The following is a 24677-nucleotide window of genomic DNA, read 5'->3' as shown; positions in this document are numbered from 1 at the left end:
GGCGTTTAGCCACTAATCTCTAAGAAAACAAGGAGAAGAAAAGAACCCTAAAAAGTATTGACGACTTTCTACTTGATGCCCTATAATTGATCTCCTCTCTGCCAAATCTCCCAAAATAATTATTTCTATAGACTATTTATAGATGTAGAAAAGTCTAAATAAAATAACTGAGTCCAAAACAAATTGGGAACCAAAACCAAGTGGAAGTCGAATTCCAGTACACATGAAATTGTGTCCTTGCGCGTTTAACTTTCGCCGCCTCAAACTTCAGAATCTAACACGTGGCAGTAAGATTGTTTCAATTTCGCTATTTGCTGCACCTTTTTCTTTATACATTATTATATTGAATTTATTCCATTAAGTTGTCTGTTTGATTTTCTTCTATCTTTTATTTATTTTAGCTCCAAACTTCTTTAACTTTACATCAATTTATTCCTACAAATAAAATACACTATTTAGTACAATTCATGCTCAAAAAGGACAAATATAAATAGTAAATGTGAGACAAATAATGATTAAAAATATATATATTTGGCCTCACATCAACACCCACACTTAAACTTTTGCTCTTCCTCGAGCAACCATTAAAGCTCATCTCAAATAAATCATACTAGAAATGTCATCACTTTGGTTAACACAAACAATTAGGCCATATACCAATTTCAAAACATCAAGTACAATTCTCAATCATTATGCAAGACATCCAAATAAACAACAAACCTCTAACCTCCTAACCTCAAGGAAAGACTTTGAACTCATCAAATTTAAGTTTGTTCACCTACTCTCATCAAAGAAAGCTAATAAAATCACCTATCCATCATGAAACAAATGCCCTCACAAGAAGAAATAGTCCACAAACTCAATTCAAAAGATTGAATATAAATTAAGGACTTCATATCAAGAACAACTCTCTATCAAGAACAACTCTCACACTCACAAATAAAATTCACATGTATGCACAAAGAAGGCTTGCCCATTATGTACATCTCCACTAATTAAGCATGCTTGAATAGAATCAAATAGGACTTTAACGGGTTGTAATGTAGACTAGGGGACAGGTACGAAAACTATATAACGGTAACTTACACTTCCTTAAGCACTTTGCACTTTTAGACTTCATCACCCATTATTTTCTTCTCTTTATTTTCAACCCTCTCTTCAACAATTATTTCACAAGTAATTCTCATCATCTCAATTCTCAAGAATGCTTCAATCTTTTTTTCTTTTTTTCAAGTTTTCCTTCATATTACCCACCCTCAACTTACGTTTTTACATGCGTTAAGGTGCACGATGTCCTTAGAAGGACCAGGGCCATCATCAAGGTAACTTCTTTTGTTCATCTTTTTTTTTTTTACATCACATTCTTTCAAAGAGGGATATTTAAGCACTTTGTAGCTAACATTGATTACCTTTTCACTCAACCATCCTTTTTTCTCAAAATTGATAATTAGAATAAGTCTATGCTATAATGCTCAAGGAAGCAAGGTGCAAAAACTAGGGATTCAACAAAATAGTCAAGGAAAAAATATGGCTACCAACAAAAGGCTACAGGCTCAAAAAGGCTAACTAGTGATATAATATCTGAAAAGTCTAAAATTTACCAGACAAATCAAAGAAAGCCTATTATCATCTCCTAAACAAAGCAACACTTTTTATTTCGCTTCAATAACATGCAGGGCAAGTTCTAGACTAAGATGCAAAATATGGAATAAACAAATTCTCACCACACATGGCACAAGGATCAATCAAGATGGATCGATTCCACTTCTAAGAGAGACAGAATCATAACAAACTACAAAATAAAATAAATTATATACAAAGTCACAACCATGAGCTTAGGTGTCAAAGAGTCTGCATTTTTTTAATCAAGCATTCACAAGAAAGTACTACTAAAAAATTAGACCTAAATAACAAGTATCACACCACTCAAAAGGCTCTTTTCTTTTCTCTCAAAAAAATAAAAATAAAAAATTATTCCTAAAAAAATAAAGACATTCGATTCAAAGGGACTATCCTCAGGAAAAGAACCGAAAACAAAAGCCAAGGAACCCATCCTAAAAAAAATAAAACACTCAATAAAACAATAAAAACTAGGAATTTATTCCTCCACTCCACACTTAAAAAGATGTTATGTCCCCAAAGCATCAAATAAAATTTAAAACAAGGGTTAGAAAAACTCCCTGAGGCCCTTAAGCCTAGCTAGTAGCATGTTCTCTTTATTTTCATCAAGGGTCGTACGCACCCCACACTTAAGCTCAAACGTGCTCCTTAGCTTCAAATTTCGGATACTCAGACTTCTCCAAAACCAAAAGAAAAAAATGACACTAATAAAATAAAAATAAAATAAGAAGTTACACTATAAATTGGGTTGTCTCCCAATAAACGCCTAATTTAACGTCGCGGCACGACACAAATAAATTCACCACTTTTCTTTCCACGTTTGAACTTATGAATTTTACCCCTAACTTTGCATCAATTTTTCTGCTCCTCTCAAGAGAAGGTGGTATAAAGATAAAGGAATCAAGTAATTTATGTCGCATCTTGCACTTCTTGGCCCTTAGGTGAGGAATGCCGTTTTGTCTACGTGGACTAAAAAACATTAGAATGTAGGGGCCTTGTTCTTCATCTATACACTCATCCATTAGTTCAGATATTACAGAAAAGTGTTTTGAATGAGATTCAAGTTGTCTCAACTCCAAAGCAACATTATTGACAACATTCTCACTTTTGTACTCTTTATCAACATCGCTATTAAGGAATAATGTGTAGTTGAATGGTTGGAATTCCTCTTTTTACTCCACTAGTTGGTCATCATCTATAACAAATGGTAATTGGGCTTCAGACGCCTCAATCTTTTTGTTCAAGTGAGTCTCTAAGTCATGAATATCTGAGCCAAATTGATCTATTTCTTGTGTGAGTTCAACTCTTCCTTCAATCAGTTGGGTTGTCATGTATGTCAGACCATCACGGATAGACTCTTGAAACTTTAAAAGTTGAGTTTATTCTTGTATCCAAGATTGGTTCACTATCTTTGCTTCTCCATAACTTTCTCCTTGTTGGGATGCAATCTCTAGGATAATAATTTCTAATTGAATAGCGTCAAGCGCATCTCGCAGTTTCGTGATTATTTTTTGCTCTTGCACACATTCAAACATTTGTTCAGCGATTTTTGAATTAACTTTGTCCAACATATCCGTACATTTCATAAGTAAATTCACATTGCGCGCCTCTTGTTTTGCATTCTCCACTTCATCACCCCTACCAACATCACAACTAACAGAAGAATCATAATAGGGGTTCGGGGGAAGGGAATAAGATTTAGGACAACCATTCCAATGAATATATTGATGACCACATATATCACATAAAGGACATTCATCAACCAACCACGATTTATCCCAATCATATATCCATATCAATAAGAGTATCAAATTATTCAAAAAAAGAGAGAAAAAAAATATTTGTTAAGAAACTTTTTTTTATAAAAACAAAACTTAAATAAATAAAAAGAAAAAATATAACTTAGACAAATAGTTAATTTCTAAGTCCTCGGCAGCGGCGCCAAAAACTTGTTGCTCCTAATTGCACACGCAAGCGTACGTGGTCGCGCAAGTAATATGGTGGTTCATAAAAGAACCAGATTATCGAACCCAAAGGACTTGTCAATTAACTATTTTTACTAAAGTATATTGGTCTAATTATTTATTTGAGAGTGTCAAAAGAAAAGAATGCAAGAATATAATAATGAGATTACTTACAATAATTGGAAAAATCCCAGAGGGCTACAACATGTATTGAATCCCATGTATCATATTATAGGCTTAGAACTAATTTTATTTGTCAAGTTACTGGTTTATAGGGTTGATGATATGATCCTGGTTATACACCTATCATCGCCTACCCCAGTTAGCTATCTAACTACATCGTTGAGCGGGGATAAATAGACTAACTGGCGAGCATTTATATTTCATCATATTTCGTAACCAAGCAAGATGTTCGTCTGGGTATCACTCCTGAACACTAATCACCTCAATTTAATGGGTGGACCGAGCTCTCTATATCTTCTGGTCTATCTAATCCCTCCTCTCTCGATTTTAAGATTAGACAATGTATTTATCTTATGGTGATCAAGCATAATATACTAAAACAAGAATATAGAAGTAACTTATAATGGCAATCAAGAATTAATTCATAAACCTTAAATATTCAACATTCATTCGTAGCTACAGCCCCAGAACAAGGGCATTTAACCACTAATCTCTAAGAAAACAAGAAGAAAAAAAGAACCCTAAAAAGTATTGACGACTTTCTACTTGATGCCCTATAATTGATCTCCTCTCTGCCCAATCTCCCAAAATAATTATTTCTATAGACTATTTATAGATGTAGAAAAGTCTAAATAAAATAACTGAGTCCAAAACAGATTGGGAACCAAAACCAAGCGGAAGTCAAATTTCAGTACGCATGAAATTGTGTCCTTGCGCGTTTAACTTCCGCCGTCTCAAACTTCAGAATCTGACACGTGGCAGTAAGATTGTTTCTTTTTTTTTGGTTGAAAAGAGAAATATTATATATATTAGTTATGCATCCATACAAGTCAGGTGACCAAAAGTAGTACTGCAACCTACAACTATATCTATATTAGTAATAGTACATTTATCCGACATAGAACTTGTTAGTTTATTTACGACAAAAGGAATCCCCTTCTTATCTTCATCTATCTTCTTCAAAACGAAATCCGGGGGCTTAGTCCATTCCACAAAAGTTTGCTCCTTAGTGAGTTTTGCGCCTTCCTTTGCTAGTAGGTCGGCCACCTGGTTTAATTCCCTTAAGTTATGGCTGATCCTTTTTCTTTATACATTATTATATTAAATTTATTTCATTAAGTTGTCTGCTTGATTTCCTACTATAATCTTCTATCTTTTATTTATTTTAGCTCTAAACTTCTTCAACTTTACATCAATTTACTCCTACAAATAAAATACATTATTTAGTACAACTCATACAATTCATGCTCAAAAAGGACAAATATAAATAATAAATGTGAGGCAAATAATAATTAAAAATATATATTTTTGACCTCACATCAGCAAGTAGTACAGCCATTTCTCTCCTTATTCATCTCTAACTCTTATCATCAATTTCTTCTCACTGTTATTTTATAGACGACTAAAATGAAATTGATGTACTACGTAATAAGATATGTACATTACTACGTAGCGCTCGTGAAACTATTAAGTTTTAATACGTTAAAGCGAATGTATGAATTTCAAAAGAAAAAGTTGAATTACGAAATTATCAATTAAATATTGAATGATTTTAGCTTCACTAAAACTCTAATCCTATAATATCAATATTAAATTATCCAAGATTAAAAAGTTGAATAAAAGAATATACTTATTGCTTAAAACTAAATTGATTGACCAGCCTTTTAAAAAAACTTGCTCGTTTTTTAAGTTACTTAAAATCAAGCGGTTACTTACAACTTTTCATTTCCTTTGTCAAATACTACTTTATATTGTTCAAATCACAGCTTTATCCATCAATTTTATATTAGAATTGAAGGTACAGTATTATTTTATTTTTACTAGTGTTTAAAACGAATTCTTGATTGACTTTCAATTTTTATTTTTATTTTCTTTCTGCTCTTATTAGAACTTCTTTAAATAGTATTTTAATGTAATGGTAATTGTAAAACGAGTTTTCATTGAAGGGGATAAAAGGTAAGCCTGATCAAAAGTTAAAAGGATATAATTGAGGTCCAAAAAGTATATCAGATTAAATCATAAATTTGTCTGTTTGTTCATTTTATTTTATTTTATTTACATATATTGAATTATGATAATTTTATTTTACTCTCTAGCGGAAAGACTACCTCTCAGGTAGGTATATACTTCACTCCTTCAGACCTCACTTTATGAGATTATATTGAGAGTATTGTTGTTATCGGAGAATTTTATTTATAGTTTTAATAAATTAAATTAATTGAATTTGAATTTCAGTTAACAAAAGAAAGTGGTGGTGGGGGGGGATTAATAATCAAAGAACAAAAAAATTGAAACTGAATTATAAGATATTATCGGGCTGATTGTTGAATGATAAAAACTTTTGCCTTTTGTACATGGACAAATAGTTTACCAGAAGCATACATAATTATATTTTTGGAAAGATATGACACATAATTGTTTCTTGAATAAGATTGATATATATATTGAATGATAAAAACTTTTGCCTTTTGTACATGGACAATAGTTTACAAGAAGCATACATTATTATATTTTTGAAGAGATATGACACATAACTATTTCTTGAATAAGATTGATATATATATTGAATGATAAATACTTTTGCCTTTTGTACGTGGGCAAAAAGGTTGCCAGTCGAGGCATACACAATTATACTTTTGGAAAGCCATGACACATAACTATTTGGGAAAACTACCTAAATACACATATATTACTATCATATATACTATAGTTACTTTTAGTTTAAAATAATTACACATACTACCACTTTTAATATTTATACCATATATTTTAAAATTTTAATTAGATACGTAAATTTCATAAATATGATATTAAATAATTATCTTAAATTTAAACTTCATAATTAATAGTTCATTAATAAGTCAAAATATGTTCTACTACATTCGGCATCTACCAAAACAACATACAACAACTCAACACTAGCAAAGATAACCACGCACGAAAAGAAATGATGAATAAAAGAAAGTTCCCTAACAATCTTTATAGCCTCATGAAGATAAGTACAGACATCTTCGTACTGTCCTCAAGACTCTACTTAGACTTGTCTTGTACACACGTGAGACCTATGAACGTGGGCTCTGATATAATTTGTCACGACCCAAAAACGAATGTGATGGCACTTGTATACTCCCACCAAGAAAAGTCAGCCTCAATCCAATGAAAATGAAAGAAATGCGGAAAACATTAAAGTAAGAACAAGACAAAGGTGGAAAACTTATTCATTCTAAACAATACCTCAAAACCTAATAGTCACATGTACAAGCCACTAAAGTAAATACATAATTTGAAAGATTAATACAAGTCTTATTCTTTGTTTCTCAAATAGAACAACCAGCCAGGATGACAAGAACCTACCTCTAAAATCCTTCAACGAGCCTCGATTGTCAGGAGAAGAGGAAGAAGATCACACGGGTCCGAGCTCGGAACCTACACAAGTGTAGAAGCAAGGGGTGAGTACCAACAACACGGCACCAAGCTAACAACCTACTAAACAAAGCAACTAGCTAGAAATTGAATACCCCTTACACTCCAACCGAACCTCCTCAAACTACAACCTATACAGAAATTAACCCAACCTAGAAATTCTACAATACACGGCTCACAAGGCCCAATGTCCAGAGTTCAATCTTCATAATTCAACAATAAAAAAAAGTAAGTCAATGTCAAGGATTTCAGTCACACGCAACAAGTAGATCAATCACAACAATTTTCTAACGAGTCATGCATAAGCACCAAGTCACAATAATAGATCTCTTGCCGGAACCATTTCCCATCGGCACAATATCACTAGCCGGAACAATTTTTCATCTGCTTTATAGCAAATCACTAGCAAAAATCATTTTGCACCGGCTTTACATCACTAACCGAAACCATTTTCAATCGGCTTTATATACACTTGCTGGAAATGACCTCGGCATCACAACACTCGCCGAAAATAACCTCGGCATCATAACACTCGCCGGCAAAGACCTCGACATCATAAAACATCACATGTCTCATTGCGGTGTTCATAAACAATACATACAAGCAATATCACAGAACACGGAAGAGACAACAATTCATATAATTCAAGGCCACTATCATTCTTTCAAGCATTTCATCAATCAATTAACAAGGGGCACATTAAGGCAATTCGCATCATCATGCTCATCACATATCCCTTTTCATTTCAACCCCTTTTTATTTATTTAGATGTATCAAGTGGATGATTAAACCATTCAGCTCATCCTCATTACTCTCAACACACAAGCAACGAAGGAAGTACACAAATTCTACTAGAAAACAAGGTTTAAGAAGTCACTTGCCTTAAATCAATCAACAATCTCTCCAAGAGTTGAATCTTCCCCTTCCTAATCACTTCCAAAGCCACACAATCTATAATAATTAAGTATTTACAATCACTCATCAGAAACAACAATTTCCACATTAATTATATAGAGAAATGGGTCATTCAACTGAAAACTCAATTTCAAAATGGAGGTTTGAATCCGGAAAACAATACTTGAAAATGATGTTTGAGGCTTTCGGAACTCATTAGTAAAAATCATTTCGAAAAAGGACTTAAATCACTTCAAAATCAAATTTTTACTAAGTTCTTGGGTTCTTGAAGATAATCCCAAATTTCTCATTTCAAATGCTTGATTTGAAACACATAAATCTATAAATAATAATGGGTAATTGATGATTTAGAGTTAAAAATCACCCAAAGATTTTCCTCAAAAATCTGGTCCGAATCGCTACCCCAAAGCTCCAAAAACTTAGAATTGGTGAAATGGAGCTTAAACTCTGAAATGACAGGACAAACACCCTCTCTAATATCGCAAAAGCGAAGCGAACCCCTCTAAATATGCGGGCATCGCACAAGCGAAGCCTCCTTCGCAAAAGTGAAGGGCGCTTAAACGACATCTCCTTTGCTTAAGAAAAGGTCGCTAAAGCGACAGGACCTTCACAAAAGCGACACCTACAACACCAGAAAATCACAACCAACTTTCAACAATCCAAAAGGATCATGAGGATTTGTTTTGAACCCCGTTAACACAAACCACATATACAAATCATTTATACTCGATGCTTCGGACTCAATGGAATCGTTGAAACATGATTCTGAGGTCTCCTTAACCCGACATTCGTAAAAACCACAAGAAGTTAACGCAACGCGTAGAAAGGCTCAAACAATCTTGGGACCACTCAAAAATAAACCAAGACCTTACCTAGGCTGAAAATCATTCCCCGAATCTAACGAAATTCTCAAAATTTTGATCCGAGCATCCAAACCCTGAATGTTGACAAAAGTCAATCCAAAGGCTAATATTCCAAAATTTCATAACTTAGGACCTTAATCCTAAAAGAGACACGAAATTTGAAATCAAAAACTCTCACGAATTAGATTTCACATTTCAGGAGTGATGGAATCGATGAAATTCCATTCCTACACTTGAAACTTCAAAAGACACTGAAAACCACTTTCTTAACAACTTAGCCGTTCAAACTCAAAACTCACCAAATTCTCAATTTTTAACTCAAAGTTCAAAATCAACTTTTCAAAAATCAAACAAAGAAGGCTCGGAGTCAATCACGTGAGAGAAAATGATAAATTCATGAAATTTTTCAAAAATGACCAATCAGGTCATTTCAATCAAGCTCCTGTTAAAGGGAAAATTCATTGAGAATTTTTAAAAATAAATAAATTATTATACTAGCCATGTCTATAATTTAAATCTACTTAGCCGACGCAGTTTGCCAATCATTTCGGAAGAAATCATCAATATGTCCTTACAATAAATTAATTTTTCTCAATTTGGATTTTTTACTATACATTTTTGCTCTAATCTAGAGGATCTTGCTTACTGTTAGGGTTTTGCCCTGATTTTCTTATCTTATTTGAAGTTTATTTTTTATTAAAAGAAAAGACAAAACATTACCATAAATGTTTTTACTTTTTGTGAAAGGAAAATATATTTTTCTTCCATATTTGGTTTATTTTTCCTTAGAAGAAAAGTTTGGAGATCTATAAATTGACATAGAACAACACAAGAGCATCCACAATGTAGTCATTTAGATAGTTTTGTTTATGAGGAGATTTTCTCTTAAATATATTTATGATTTTTTTTAATATTAGTTTTCAATATGTAGGTCGTTTGACCAAACCATATTAATAAAATATCTTTAGTATGTTTTTATTTATCGTCTTAATTGTCAATCATATGATATGCAATTGTAAGCTTCCGCATGACGCCAAGATCACTTTCGAACCCAACAAGTGGTATCAGAGCACACGGTCCAGCGATCCTATGGTCTCATTGTTCAATAGTTGAAGACATGTTCAAGTGATTTCAAATCAATTGCAATCAACGTGATGATAATGAAGATTTTTGTGCTACTACTTGTGGAAAAAAAAATTCAAATATATTTTCAACAATCTTGCTGCTCCATCCTTTAAAACAAAATCAATTTTCAACCCCTGATTACTTTAACTCATGGGTTCCAACTTTCAACCCCCGCAAACTTTTAATGCTGGGCTCCACTTTTAACTCATGAATTTTACTTTTAATGCATAAGCTCCACTTTCAACTCATGCATATTACTTTAAACGCATGAGCTCCACTTTCAACCATGCTTGTAACTTTTAACACATGACTCCAATTTTTAACACATATCAATTTTTAAATCATGGTAAGCAGCAGTAATACATGAAGATTTTGTGAAGAACAAGATTATCAAGCATATGAAGAAGGTGGATCAAGTTTTGTGAAGAAAATCCAGCCAAAATGGGAGATTTGTTAGGGTTTTGCCTTAATTTTCTTATCTTATTTGAAGTTTATTTTTTCTTAAAAGAAAAGACAAAACATTACCATAAATGTTTTTACTTTTTGTGAAAGGAAAATATATTTTTCTTCCATATTTGGTTTATTCTTTCAGAATAAAAGTTTGGAGATATATAAATTGAATATTCATATTCTCATAGAACAACACAAGAGCATCCACAATGTAGTCATTTAGAGAGTTTTGTTTATGGGGAGATTTTCTCCTAAACATATTTATGACTTTTTTAATACTAGTTTTCAATATGTAGGTCGCTTGATCAAACCATTTTCCTTAAATTTGAGGAAAATGAGTTGATTTGGAAAACATTTTCCAAAACATTTAACCCAACCAAACATGAGAAAATTGGAAATACCAAACACACCCTTAGAGAGTTTTGTTTATGGAGAGATTTTCTCCTAAACATATTTATGACTTTTTTAATATTAGTTTTCAAAATGTAGGTCGCTTGACCAAATCATATTAATAATATATCTTTAGTATATTTTTATTTGTCGTCTGAATTATCAATCATATGATATGTAATTGTCAACTCCCGCACGACGTCAAGATCACTTTCGAACCCAACATTTACATGAGTTCAAATGAGCTCTGCAATAGAAATTAACAATACAATCACTAAAACTTATAGGACATCACCGTGATCTATTAATTAATTGAGGTGGATTTAGGGCGATTCCGTCTTCTGTGGATTTAACTGGATGCATTGCTTTCTGCTCGAGTCATGTATTGTATTCCCTCCATCCATCTTATTTTATATGAGTTAGTTTGACTTGACACGGAACTTAAAAAATGACTTTTGAAATTTGTGGTCTAAAATAAGAAATAAATGTTTGTGTGACTATAAATAATTTCATTAAGGGTAAAATATAAATTCTAAGTTAAATTATAACTTAATATATAAATGTGTCATTTTTTTAGACCGACTAAAAAGAAAAATATGTCATATAATTTGAAAAAGAGGAACTACAATATTTTGGTCATTCTAAAAAAAGATTGTCTACATATAGTAAATGAAAAATTATTAAATCTAGCTTTAAAAGGAGCACATAAATGATCAGAAACAGGTAGCTGCTCAAAAGTCTATCCAAGTGAATTATAATTAGCAAAAGACGTGCCCAATTGTGCTCAAAGAAGCTACAAATTGACATAGAGCTTGTTAGGATGATTGTTACATGTTGTATTGTACCCTATTGTTACTTTGAATATGATGTTTTGCCTAATTGATGCTTAAATTTTGTTGTTATATAACGATGAAAAGTATGTAACGATTGATTTGGGTGTCTGCATCGTTGCACTTTTTTTCTTTCTCATATTCCCTTTATTTATTATATTTAATAATCTCATTTTACCTTCTACCTTACCTTTATTATATGATTAGTATACATATCCATGCGTTGCGCGAATATTTAAAAATATAATATTTTTAAACATAAAAAATAACCAATACAAATGATAATTGAGTAACAAAAGTGCATAATGTTTTTGTTTTATAATATACACTTCATGCTAACAAAATTTTAGCATAATTTATGTGAATTATGGGTATATTCTTTAAAAACACTTAACATTATTCTAACAACTTTTTCTTTCTTTTAGTATAATGAAGATTAATAGCATATGTGACGTGTGTTGAAGTGATATTTGTTGTATAATTAAAATTTAAATTCATAGATCAATATAAACTTAGTATTAAAAATATTTTTAATATTTTTAGCAAATACTAAATATATAATTTGCAAAGCATACACTCCTCTCTCGTTCAATCTTGCAAAATAAGATCACCTTTATTTAATCAAATATCTTTTCATAAAATAAAAATGTACAAAAGAAGGACTTTCAATGATCAATTAAAAAAACATACTACTATAATCAAATTATTATATCCCACATAAAATAAATTATCAAATAATATATTTTTCGTGCAAAGAAAAAATTGAAAGATAAAAAAAATGGAGCATCTTCTATTCCTTTGATTACTATAAATCTCTTCTTTTATTTATGTATTTTTAGATTTGTTTAGCCTTTTTAAATATGTGGTATATTTTATTCTTTAGTAAATATAACCTAACGTTATTTTTTGTTCAATATATTATAATTTGAAAATTATTTATCGGTAATTTATTTTTTAAATAAGAACATTTGTTAGTGTTTTTTTAATTGATAAAATTATTTTTTGAGAAATTCTCCAAATTACTAAAATAATTATAACTATCAATTTTGTATTTTGGCGGCAGTTTTATTTGACAAATTTTAATATGATTATTTGTCAAATTAAAATTATGTTTTTCTAGAGGTAGTTTTTTTTAAAAATAAAATTCAAATGGAAAAAATTGTTAACTATTTTGATGAGACATGTGGCTTTATTTGCAAAATATGAATTTATAGTATTTTATATCCTTTCTAAGAAATGATAATTCAAAAATCATTCTGTTGATAATATTGTTTTTTTTTTTTACAAATTAGAGATTTGAAATATTTAAAGTCATCGTTATATAAACTTAAAACTTTGAATTGATACGTAGCACTTTTGGCTTATAGTTGAATTTTAAGAGATTAAGATAGTTAAGTAAGTGGGTGAGAGATTTTAGGAGATGATTTAGATAATTGTCGTTTTTTTTTAATTTTACCTACAGATGTTAAGCTATTTCTTTATTAATGTTTACTTTTTCTTCTTCTTTTTTTCAGTTACATGTTTTATTTTAAATATATTTTGTATCATGACATTTTTAATTTATTTTCTAATCAAATAGTTAATTGTTGTTTTTTTTTTCTTTTTTATTGGCCTTGTTCTAAAACTACCAAATGTCGTTGTTATAAATTATCGCTTAAATGTTTTTGTTAAAATTCAATTTACAAATTAAAATAAAATAAAAATAATTTGAATTATAAAGTTTTAAAAAAAGAAAAAACAAATCTTGATCAGTTACCTAAATTTTAGACCTGCAATTCAATATGAAAAAAAAATAACTACAATTACACAAATTTAATTTAACCCATGTAGGAGATAAACTGATATAGTAATTTAGGTATTTTGTAATTTATTAGTATTTTTTTCATTCATAAGTTCAATTTTTTGAAAAAATATACAAATTAGTAATATATAAATATTACGGGGTGTTTATGGTAGTTGCATTTGATAGATTTTGACATAATTATTTATCAAATTTAAAAAAAAAAAGATATCTAAAAGTTTAAAATGATGGTATTTGAAAAGTTTGGAGTGTTTTGTTTCTCTTTTAATGAAGGTGATTGCTAGTTAGTTCTTTTGGATTTCTTTAAACTCCCACTAATCTTCACATTTTATCTTTTTAACCTCTAGAAAGATAACATAAAATCTTAGATAATTTTAACAAAAAGTTGAGAATATTTCATGGAAGAATAATTAATCAAACAAATCATATTTGATAAATGTTGTATTATCTTAAATTATGAGCCTTGAACACATACCTATAAACAGAAGAAGATCAAGCATCTTCATGATTTCACAATGTACATATAGTAATTACTTTTTATTTTCACAAAAAAAATAGAGTGATCTAAAATTTGAATATAATTTATAAAACATATGCTCACAAAACAAATAGTATAATAGATATTTAGTCATATAAATTAAAATGAAAGAACTGTCTCAGATTGTATGATATGATATACATGGATATAATCATTTCCTGCCGCTACACAAACACCCATGCTTCATTCAAGATTTGAAGTTTTTTTGGCTTCTTAAAAAATGCTCATAACATTTAGACATTAAATACAAATTAATGATCTGAAACTAATAAAGAACAAATTTATTGCAATATCCAATTTAGTGATTCAAATAATATTTTAATATTTACAGAAAAGACATAAATACATTTTTTCACAACCTCACTCTCCAAATACTATTTAAAGAATGGCCTATCAGTCATTGTAATCAGACATATAAGATAATTAAAGACTCTTAATATGGAAATGCTTAACTATTAAATTAAATGTTATTAGATATAATACATGAATTCACAAACCTTTTAATCATGGCATGAATTTAATCTCCGTCTAAATAATCAATACCAATACAAATATAGAAGTTATACTATATATAATTAAAAAAGATAGATAAATAAAGACAAGCGATGATGCAAATTACAAATTAGTACTATAATTTTGAGATATTATATATAAAAATAATATTCATCAACTCAATGTTACCATTTATATTCCTTTGAATATTGTGCTATTCATGACGAAGACAGTACTTTTGAAAAGAAAAAATCCATTGCTTCATTAATGTGAGAATTTGAAAAAATGTGATAGTGAGTGGGGATATGATTGTGCGGAGGAAAGGAAATGGGAAAGTGGGATCAATAGGATTTATAGGATAATTATAAGGCAGTAAAAAGTCATTCACTATGAGAAGTTAATAAATAGTTGAAGAGAATTTGTCATTAATTTGAAATTCAAAAACATGAATCAGATAAGGATTAAGATCAATTCAAATTAAAAATTAGAAATTAAAAAAATATTATTATTTTTGTATATTTTAATATTTTTGTAACTTTTTGGTGGATTTTATTTTGGTGGATCTTATTTTTATTATTAATAATAATTATTATTATTATTATTTAATAAATAAACATATTTTTAGTTTCGAATTTAACATATTCTTTTTTTTGGGAAGTTTTCATATATTTATTAATAAATAATAATAATATTAACATTTTTTTATTATTCAAATTAATAAAAATAAAAATATGATAACTTTCCACTTAAAAAGGAATCACACATCCTATTTTTTAGAACTGTTTTAAATTTTAAAAAAATAGTTGTAAAATAAAATAGTAATTTATTAGTTTAAAAGGAGAAAAAAATGACACATGTCATTACCATAATTTTTTTGAAATTTTAAATTTTAAATCATTTTAAATAATCAATAATAAATAATTATTTAAATAAATATTGAAACATTTGAATAATTACAATTTGACCCTACGGTAGTTACACAACATTTTAAATAAACAAAAATAAATTATTTGTCAATACCACAATTTTTAAAAATTATATGTCCATACCATAATTTTTTAGAACTTTTTAGTGTTGACACATTTAATACTACGGTAACTAAAAATGCACTTAATAATCAATTATAAATTATTTTTTAACTATTACACCATCCATCTACAAATACATAATTTTCGGTAACTAAATATACACTTAATAATCAATTATAAATTATTATTTATCTATTACACCATCCATCTACAAATACATAATTTTAAATACAAAAGCTTAAATTTTAAATGAATATATACAGAAGAATTCGCCTATAACATCATTATTTATAAACCATTTAATCAATGAAAATATCATAATAATAATAATAATAATAATAATAAATACCATTATAAAAATAAATTTTAAAACTGATTGTAAAAAACAAAAATTACCATTAAAAATAAATTAAAAACTTATTGTAAAAAAAAAGTTGAAGACGGTGGATTCTTAAGGAAATGGAGAAGTTTTTTTTCCCTTTATTTTTAAAAAATTATTAAAAATAAATTTATAAACGGTTTGTAAGCAAATACAATAATTACCATTAAAAAATAAATTTAAGAACTTATTGTTAAAAACTATGGATTCGTAGGAAAATGAGGTAGTTTTTCTTCCCTTTCTTAATATGGAGATGCTTAACTATTAAATTAAATTTTATTAGATATAATACATGAATTCACAAGCCTTTTAATTATGGCATGAATTTGATATCCGTCTAAATAATCAACACCAATACAAATATAAAAGTTAACTATATATAATTTAAAAAGATAGATAAATAAAGATAAATGATAATACAAATCACAAATTAGTACTATAATTTTGAGATATTATATATAAAAATAATATGCATCAACTCAATGTTACCATTTATATTCCTTTGAATATTGTGCTATTCATGACGAAGACAGTACTTTTGGAAAGAAAAAATCCATTGCTTCATTAATGTGAGAATTTGAAAAAATGTGATAGTGAGTGGGGATGTGATTGTGCGGAGGAAAGGAAATGGGAAAGTGGGAATAATAGGTATATTTATAGGATAATTATAAGACAGTAAAAAGTCATTCACTATGAGAAGTTAATAAATAGTTGATTCATTATGAGAAGTTAATAAATATTTGATGAGAAGTTGTCATTAATTTGAAATTCAAAAACATGAATAAGATAATGATTAAAATCAATTCAACTAAAAAATTAAAAATTAGAAATTAAAAAAATATTATTATTGTTGTATATTTTTAATATTTTTGTAACTTTTTGGTGGATTTTATTATTATTATTTAATAAATAAAAATATTTTTAGTTTCGAATTTAACATATTATTTCCCTTTTATTAATAAATAATAATAATATTAACAATATTTTTTTATTATTCGAATTAATAGAAATATGATAACTTCCCACTTAAAAAGGAATCACACATCCTATTTTTTAGAACTGTTTTAAATTTTTAAAAAAGAGTTGTAAAATAAAATAGTAATTTATTATTTTATTTTATATATATATATATATATATATATATATATTATTAATATAAGTGTTTTCCAGAAAACGTGGGTAGTTTTTTATATGAGGAGTATTTTTTTTATTTTTTGAAAGAAAAAACAGATTTTTTTTAGTTAGTTTCTTCAATTCAAAAATTATTTAATTGTTATTAGATAAATTTTTTTGTTAATAAGATTTTAGTTATATATATTTAATTGTTTTTTTTAAAACTCAAAATTCTAAGAATCCAACTTGTCTGTTAACATCTAACGTTTGTTTTTCATTTAAAAAAAAAACAAAAAAAATAATTTGTCTTCTAAAACAGTTACTTTTTTTCCTTTAGTAAAAAACATTAAATTAACTCTATTTAATTAATTTATAATTTATAATTTAAAAATTAAAAATTAGAGAGTTTTTGTTGTGCTGACATGTGACACTTTTTCCTCTCCTATGATTGCTAGTTACTCCCTCCGTCCCATATTATAAGTCACCTTTTCCATTTGCACTTGTATTAAGAAATAAGATAATTTTATTATTATGCCCTTATTTAATATTTGCTTATGACAATTTTGTAATAAATGATGAAATGTTAGATTTCAAAAATATAAATGCATTTGAATGGCTATTTAAAATTTACTTTTTGGAGCCAAATTTTTTCACCAATTGATCCAAAAAATTTAAAAAAACAAGTTTTTCCCACCTCAATTTTCCTATATATTTTGTGTAAAATATTTTTTTTATATTTTTATATATAAATTCTTAAAGCAAACATGACAACATCAGAAAATATTCAAATTTCATTACTTCAAATTGATCTAAATTTTCCTGTTGAATCTGATGTTATTGATAATGAAATTAGACGACTAATGAATTTTAGTTCTAGTTTGAAAAATCATTTGTTTTTTTATTTAAATGGTGCATAACTCCTTTATTTGGATCTTGATATTTGTCAATTTGGCCTTCACATGTTTTGGTTGAGTCTTCTAGTTTACATACTTTGAACCTTTTGAAATGTTATCTTCCTTGATAAAATTTGTTGAAGCTTCAACTTTCAAGATTATTTTTGAATTTTTTCTCATCTTTATTTTTAATTTGTTTGTTGATATTTATTTTTTTCAAAATCAGATTTTATAGAATAAGCAGTGAATAAAGAAAATAGTTAATTAATGAATGAAGTACTCTCCCAATGAAATTAATTACTTGTAGATTTCCTAGGTTAGTCAAAGTAAATACATTTTCAAGATTAATTAATTAATCAATTAAGGGTATAATGGGAAAAATATGGTAATTATTGCATAAATTTTATAAAATGACATATATTATGGTCCAGCTATTTTTAGAAAAATGTGACTTATAATATGAGACAGAGGGAATAGTTCTTTAACTCCCACTAAATCTTCACATTTTATCTTTTTAACCTCTAGAAAGAGAACATAAAATCTTACATAACTTTAACAAAAAGTTGAGAATATTTCATGGAAAAATAATTAATCAAACAAAATCATATTTGATAAATGTTGTATTATCTTAAATTATGAGCCTTGAACACATACCTATAAACAGAAGAAGATCAAGCATTTTCATGATTTCACAATGTACATATAGTAATTACTTTTTATTTTCACAAAAAAATAGAGTGATATAAAATCATATATATATATATATATATATATATATATATATATATATAAAGGAGAAACATAGACAAGATGATGTAGCACCTCTCTATGATCTCCATTCTTATTTATCTTTTATCTCCTATTTTTGACTTTTTTTTAATTTCTTCAATTATTTTATTTTGTAAAAGCATCCCCTTAACTCATAGTTCCTTAGTAAATAAAATCATAACTTTCAAACTTTTCATATTCATAACTTTCAATTATTTAATGTACAAATTTGTAACATCATAAAATCATTTTAATAGAATTTTTTTTGAGGTATATATTCATCCCACTATAATTGTCTTCTTTATTAGAGTTTATAATATAGATTCATGTATTTTTCCACATTAAATTTTTATAATTCTTAATTAAATTTAATTGATGTGGAGTAATAACATGTTAAAAGATGGGAGATTAAATTTTTTATTCTATTAATTTTTATAATTCTTAATTAAATTTAATTGATGTGGAGTAATAACATGTTAAAAGATGGGAGATTAAATTTTTTATAATTAAAAAAATATTAATTCAATTCAATCAACTTTTCACCTCCCACTATAATTACCTTCTTAATTGGAGATTTTATATGATTCATCGACCTTTAATTTTATATTTTTTAATTAATTTTATTAATGTGGAGTAATAATGTATTAAAAGATGGGAGATTAAAAGACAAAAAATAGCCTATATATATACCTTTCACTACCAAACTATGCATACATGAACTTATTTTAGTTTTAGTTGTTCTTAAGAAATGCTTCCACATAATTTTCAATGTATTTTAATTTATTTTTTGGAGTAGTAGCAATTTATCTAATGAGACCATGTATTGATGAATATTTATCTTAATTACACTTACTATATGTGTTCTATTCTCTATAAAATTTCTTCATAGGCTAAGATTTCTCATCTTATTGGTTGAAATTTTTATATTTTTGCTTCATTACTATTTTTTGCTCAACATTTGTCAAATTTTAATGATACATGCTATGTCATCTATATTGAGAAGCTTGGTACATACAACAGATTTCTTCTAAGGTGATTTTATGCACTCAATTTTTAAATTCATAAAAATAAATTATGCTCCTACTTTATTTCAATTTCTTTTATGAAATATTATTTTCTTAGATTAACTTTGTTCAATAATATGATTAATGATTGATATTGGTGCAACTTTGAAAACTATTTTGAAGTTTATGACTAAAAAATATATACAATTTCTTAACACGAAATTAAAAGGAAAATAAGAAGTCCACTATTAAAAATAAGTCATTTATATTTGTTCATAAAATTAATAACATGCATTATACATTATATATGTATAATGCATTTGAAATAATTGTTATGAGTAGTGCAAGAGTCAAACTATTCACTAAGTAACTATAATTTTTGAATTTTTCTTAATAAAGATATCATTGCAAGAATCAAACTATTCACTAAGTAACAGTAATTTTTTAATTTTTCTTAATAAAGATATCATTCAAGTAAATTAGTGACTTCTTTGTATATTAATGCCTAATGATGGTTAATTCATCTCTTATATATATATATATATATATATATATTATCATGAGCTTATAAATGTATACAATACCTTTTGTTTGGAAAAAAGAAAGAAAAAAATGCATTATCCATGAAAGTGAAAGTATTCAATTTTATATTTATTCTACATGATAGATAACTCAATATTATTAATAGATGTTCCATCAATTATTTTTATTTTCTTATATTTTTCTGATTATCTATATCGTATATACACATAAAATTTCGCATATACAAGACGATATGATACTTTTCTATAACAACTATTCATAACTTTTTTTCGTACTTTCTATTGACATATTTCACTATTATTTTCATTTAATGTTTTAAAGAATCTAATATCCATTATTAATAAGAAAAAATCAGATAAAGAATCAAAAATCTGATGTGATACCTTTTTACGGTTAGTATTTTTAGTATATTAACAATAGGTAACTATATGTAACTATAATAGATAAATGTTAAAATTAAAAGAAAAATAAATAATTATTTAAGAGGAAAAACAAGTCTTAGCTATAATTAAAATAGAATTTATCTTTTTATTTCTATTTAATTTATAAAAAGTTCATTCTAAATTATTGTTATACCGCGTGAAGCACGGATAAATTTCCTAGTTTGAATATAATTTATAAAATATATGCTCACAAAACAAATAGTATAATAGATATTTAGTCATATAAACTAAAATGAAAGAACTGCCTCACATTGTATGATATGATATACATGGATATAATCATTTTCTGCCGCTACACAAACACCCATGCTTCATTCGAGATTTGAAGATTTTTTGGCTTCTTCAAAAATGCTCATAACATTTAGACATTAAATACAAATTAATGATCTGAAACTAATAAAGAACAAAATTTATTGCAATATCCAATTTAGTGATTCAAATAATATTTTAATATTTACAGAAAAGACATAAATACATATTTTCACAACCTCACTCTCCAAATACTATTTAAAGAATGACTTATCAGTCATTGTAATCAGACATATAAGATAATTAAAGACTCTTAATATGGAAATGCTTAACTATTAAATTAAATGTTATTAGATATAATACATGAATTCACAAACCTTTTAATCATGGCACGAGTTTGATTTCCGTCTAAATAATCAACACCAATACAAATATAGAAGTTATATTATATATAATTAAAAAAGATAGATAAATAAAGACAAACGATAATACAAATTACAAATTAGTACTATAATTTTGAGATATTATATATAAAAATAATATGCATCAACTCAATGTTACCATTTATATTCCTTTGAATATTGTGCTATTCATGACGAAGATAGTAATTTTGAAAAAAAAAATCCATTGCTTCATTAATGTGAGAATTTGAAAAAATGTGATAGTGAGTGGGGATGTGATTGTGCGGAGGAAAGGAAATGGGAAAGTGGGAATAATAGGTATATTTATAGGATAATTATAAGGCAGTAAGTTAATAAATACTCCCTCCATCCCTTTTTAGTTGTCCACTTTAGAAATGGCACACAGATTAAGGCAACAATGATTAGCACAGTGAAGTTACAATTTTACCCTTATGACAACTTTTCACTTTAAAATTACAACCACTTATTTGAATTAAAGTGAAATAAATTGGAGGGAAACAACATACACTTTTACAATTTTCAAGAAGTGTAAATAAGGGTATAATAGGAAAAAATTTGTTGTCCTTTCTTGATTTGTCAAAATGGACAACTAAATAGGGACAACCAAAAAAGGAAATATGGACAAGTAAATAGGGACGGAGGGAGTAGTTGATGAGAAGTTGTCATTAATTTGAAATTCAAAAACATGAATCAGATAAGGATTAAGATCAATTCAAATTAAAAATAAAAATAAAAAAATATTATTATTTTTGTATATTTTTAATATATTTGTAACTTTTTGGTGGATTTTATTTTGGTGGATTTTATTATTATTATTTAATAAATAAAAATATTTTTAATTTCGAATTTAACATATTCTTTTTTGGGAAGTTTTCATATTTTTATTAATAATAAATAATAATAATATTAACAATATTTTTTTTATTATTCAAATTAATAAAAATATGATAACTTCCCACTTAAAAAGGAATCACACATCCTATTTTTTAGAACTGTTTTAATTTTTTTTTAAAATAGTTGTAAAATAAAATAGTAATTTATTATTTTATTATATATATTATTGATATAAGTGTTTTCCAGAAAACGTGGGTAGTTTTTTATATGAGGAGTATTTTTTTATTTTTTGAAAGAAAAAACAGATTTTTTTTAGTTAGTCTCTTCAATTCAAAAATTATTTAATTGTTATTAGATAATTTTTTTTGTTAATAAGATTTTAGTTATATATATTTAATTGTTTTTTTTTAAACTCAAAATTCTAAAAATCCAACTTGTCTGTTAACATCTAACGTTTGTTTTTCATTTAAAAAAAAGCAAAAATTCTAATTTGTCTTCTAAAAACAGTTACTTTCATAAAAAAATTAAATGAACTCTATTTAATTAATTTATAATTTAAAAATTAAAAATTAGAGAGTTTTTGTGGTGCTGACATGTGACACTTTTTCCTCTCCTATTATATATAGATCGATTATATCTGTACCATACTGTTTCTTTGTAGTATTGTATTAAGCTAATTTTTCAAATTACTCATGTATCATTATGAAATAGCAAAGAACAATACAATATATTCAAACAGTGTATGAATAAAAACAGTACGGTACAACATAATATAATAAAGTAATACATGATATATTATTAAATGATACTTAGCAACCACTTAAAGAATCATTATTCAACACCCTTGCTTCACAACATAAATCATTAGCACATCTAAAAGTACTTTTCATAAGGAGAAGCAAATTGAAGAAATTCTTCATCACACTCCAATACAGACATGTCTTGTTCATTCAACATAACGAACGCTTCGATGCCATCATCTCTGTAGTTCAACAAATTGAACAATTTATTATAAGGACCATTAGCTATGGTCACAGCCACGGGCTTTCCCCAACCAAAATCGACATCATAACAAGAAAAATTACACATACTGCTGCAAGTGTATTCATCAAACTCCTTCTTTTGGGGTGGCAATCCTTTAGCTGATTCAAGAATTTCCAAAGCCCATGCATTTTCTTTGATATTATCTCTTGTCCTAAATAATTGTTTTTCTTTCCTCATGACACTAACTATATTTGGTAAGTTCATGTCTCCCACATTGGAAATATGTGTCGAAAAATGAGATAGAACATTTCCAAGTGAGTTAGGTGGTAACTTTGGGGAAATCATTTCTCGTAAATCTGCGTAATGGATTAATTTAGAAGGAACAAAGGAACGTGAGTTCGCGGTCACTGCTTTAGCAATACATTTGAAAATAAGTGCACTCACCACATCGGTACGCGTAGGATTTTTCACTTGTGTTTCACTAGCAACATAGGACTTAAGTGCATTTATTTTTGAAGAGGAAAAAACATACCTTTTCTGTGTACAACCATCTAATATTGATGTAACTACAGGGGAATCCAGGGGACCTGTTGGTGGTGATGGGTAAATAGTATCTCTTATGTAATAAGGTGGAATTATTTCTACATTTGGATCGCGGGTTAATGTAGCCCAATCGATTGAGAATTGTATAGCATTGCATCCATCTCCGATCTTATGTGACAAACATGTACTAACTGCTATTCCTCCACAATTAAAATGTGTCAACTGAATCACAGCCAAGCCGTAATCTGATTCATTAGCCCAAGCTACACCGGGAGGGAAAATTAAATCTTTGGCACTACAATCTTTGTGATTGAGAATTTGTGACATGGGTGCATCAATTTGCACATTCAAGAACTCAACACCCTTGTCATTACAATGAATCGTGGCGTTATCTTTCATGTTTCCTGCGTATGGATAATAGGACACTAAAATTCTTGAGAGGGAGTTTTCAAGAAGATTAGATATTTGGGAAGGTTGATTAGAGAGTGCACCTAATTGATTTTTGGAGTATTAAAAACCAAAGGGTATATAAGTGTGTGTTTGGCCTTGTTCAATGAGAGAAAGTTTGTGCCATTTTTTAGTTAAAGGTGTTAAAGAAGAAGGCTTGATGAGTTTCTTGGAAGCAAGTACTTCAGCCATTTCTCTCCTTATTGATGTCTAACTCTTATCATCAACTGTTATTTTATAGACCACTAAAATCAAATTGATGTACGACTTACTCATGTCTAACTCTTATCATCAACTACTGTTATTTTATACACCACTAAAATCAAATTGATGTACGACGTAATAAGAAATGCGCATTACTATGTCTACCTACCGCTCCTGAAAATATGATTATGTTTAAATACCATATGAATTTCAAAAGAAAAAATATATT

General features: G+C 27.6%; 1 protein-coding gene across 1 annotated transcript; it reads right to left on the bottom strand.

Moving 5' to 3' along the window:
• Positions 1-22986: 22986 nt before the first annotated feature.
• On the bottom strand, positions 22987-24446 carry LOC125870451 (acyltransferase Pun1-like). Its single transcript, XM_049550888.1, has one exon. It carries the CDS (start codon positions 24194-24196, stop codon positions 23144-23146), a length of 1053 nt encoding a protein of 350 aa, XP_049406845.1. The 5' UTR covers positions 24197-24446; the 3' UTR covers positions 22987-23143.
• Positions 24447-24677: the final 231 nt, after the last annotated feature.

This window comes from Solanum stenotomum, chromosome 7 (genome assembly GCF_019186545.1).
Source record: "Solanum stenotomum isolate F172 chromosome 7, ASM1918654v1, whole genome shotgun sequence".
Taxonomy (NCBI): Eukaryota; Viridiplantae; Streptophyta; class Magnoliopsida; order Solanales; family Solanaceae; genus Solanum; species Solanum stenotomum.
Note: the sequence above shows the minus strand (reverse complement) of the source record. Positions and strands in the feature narration are given on the sequence as shown.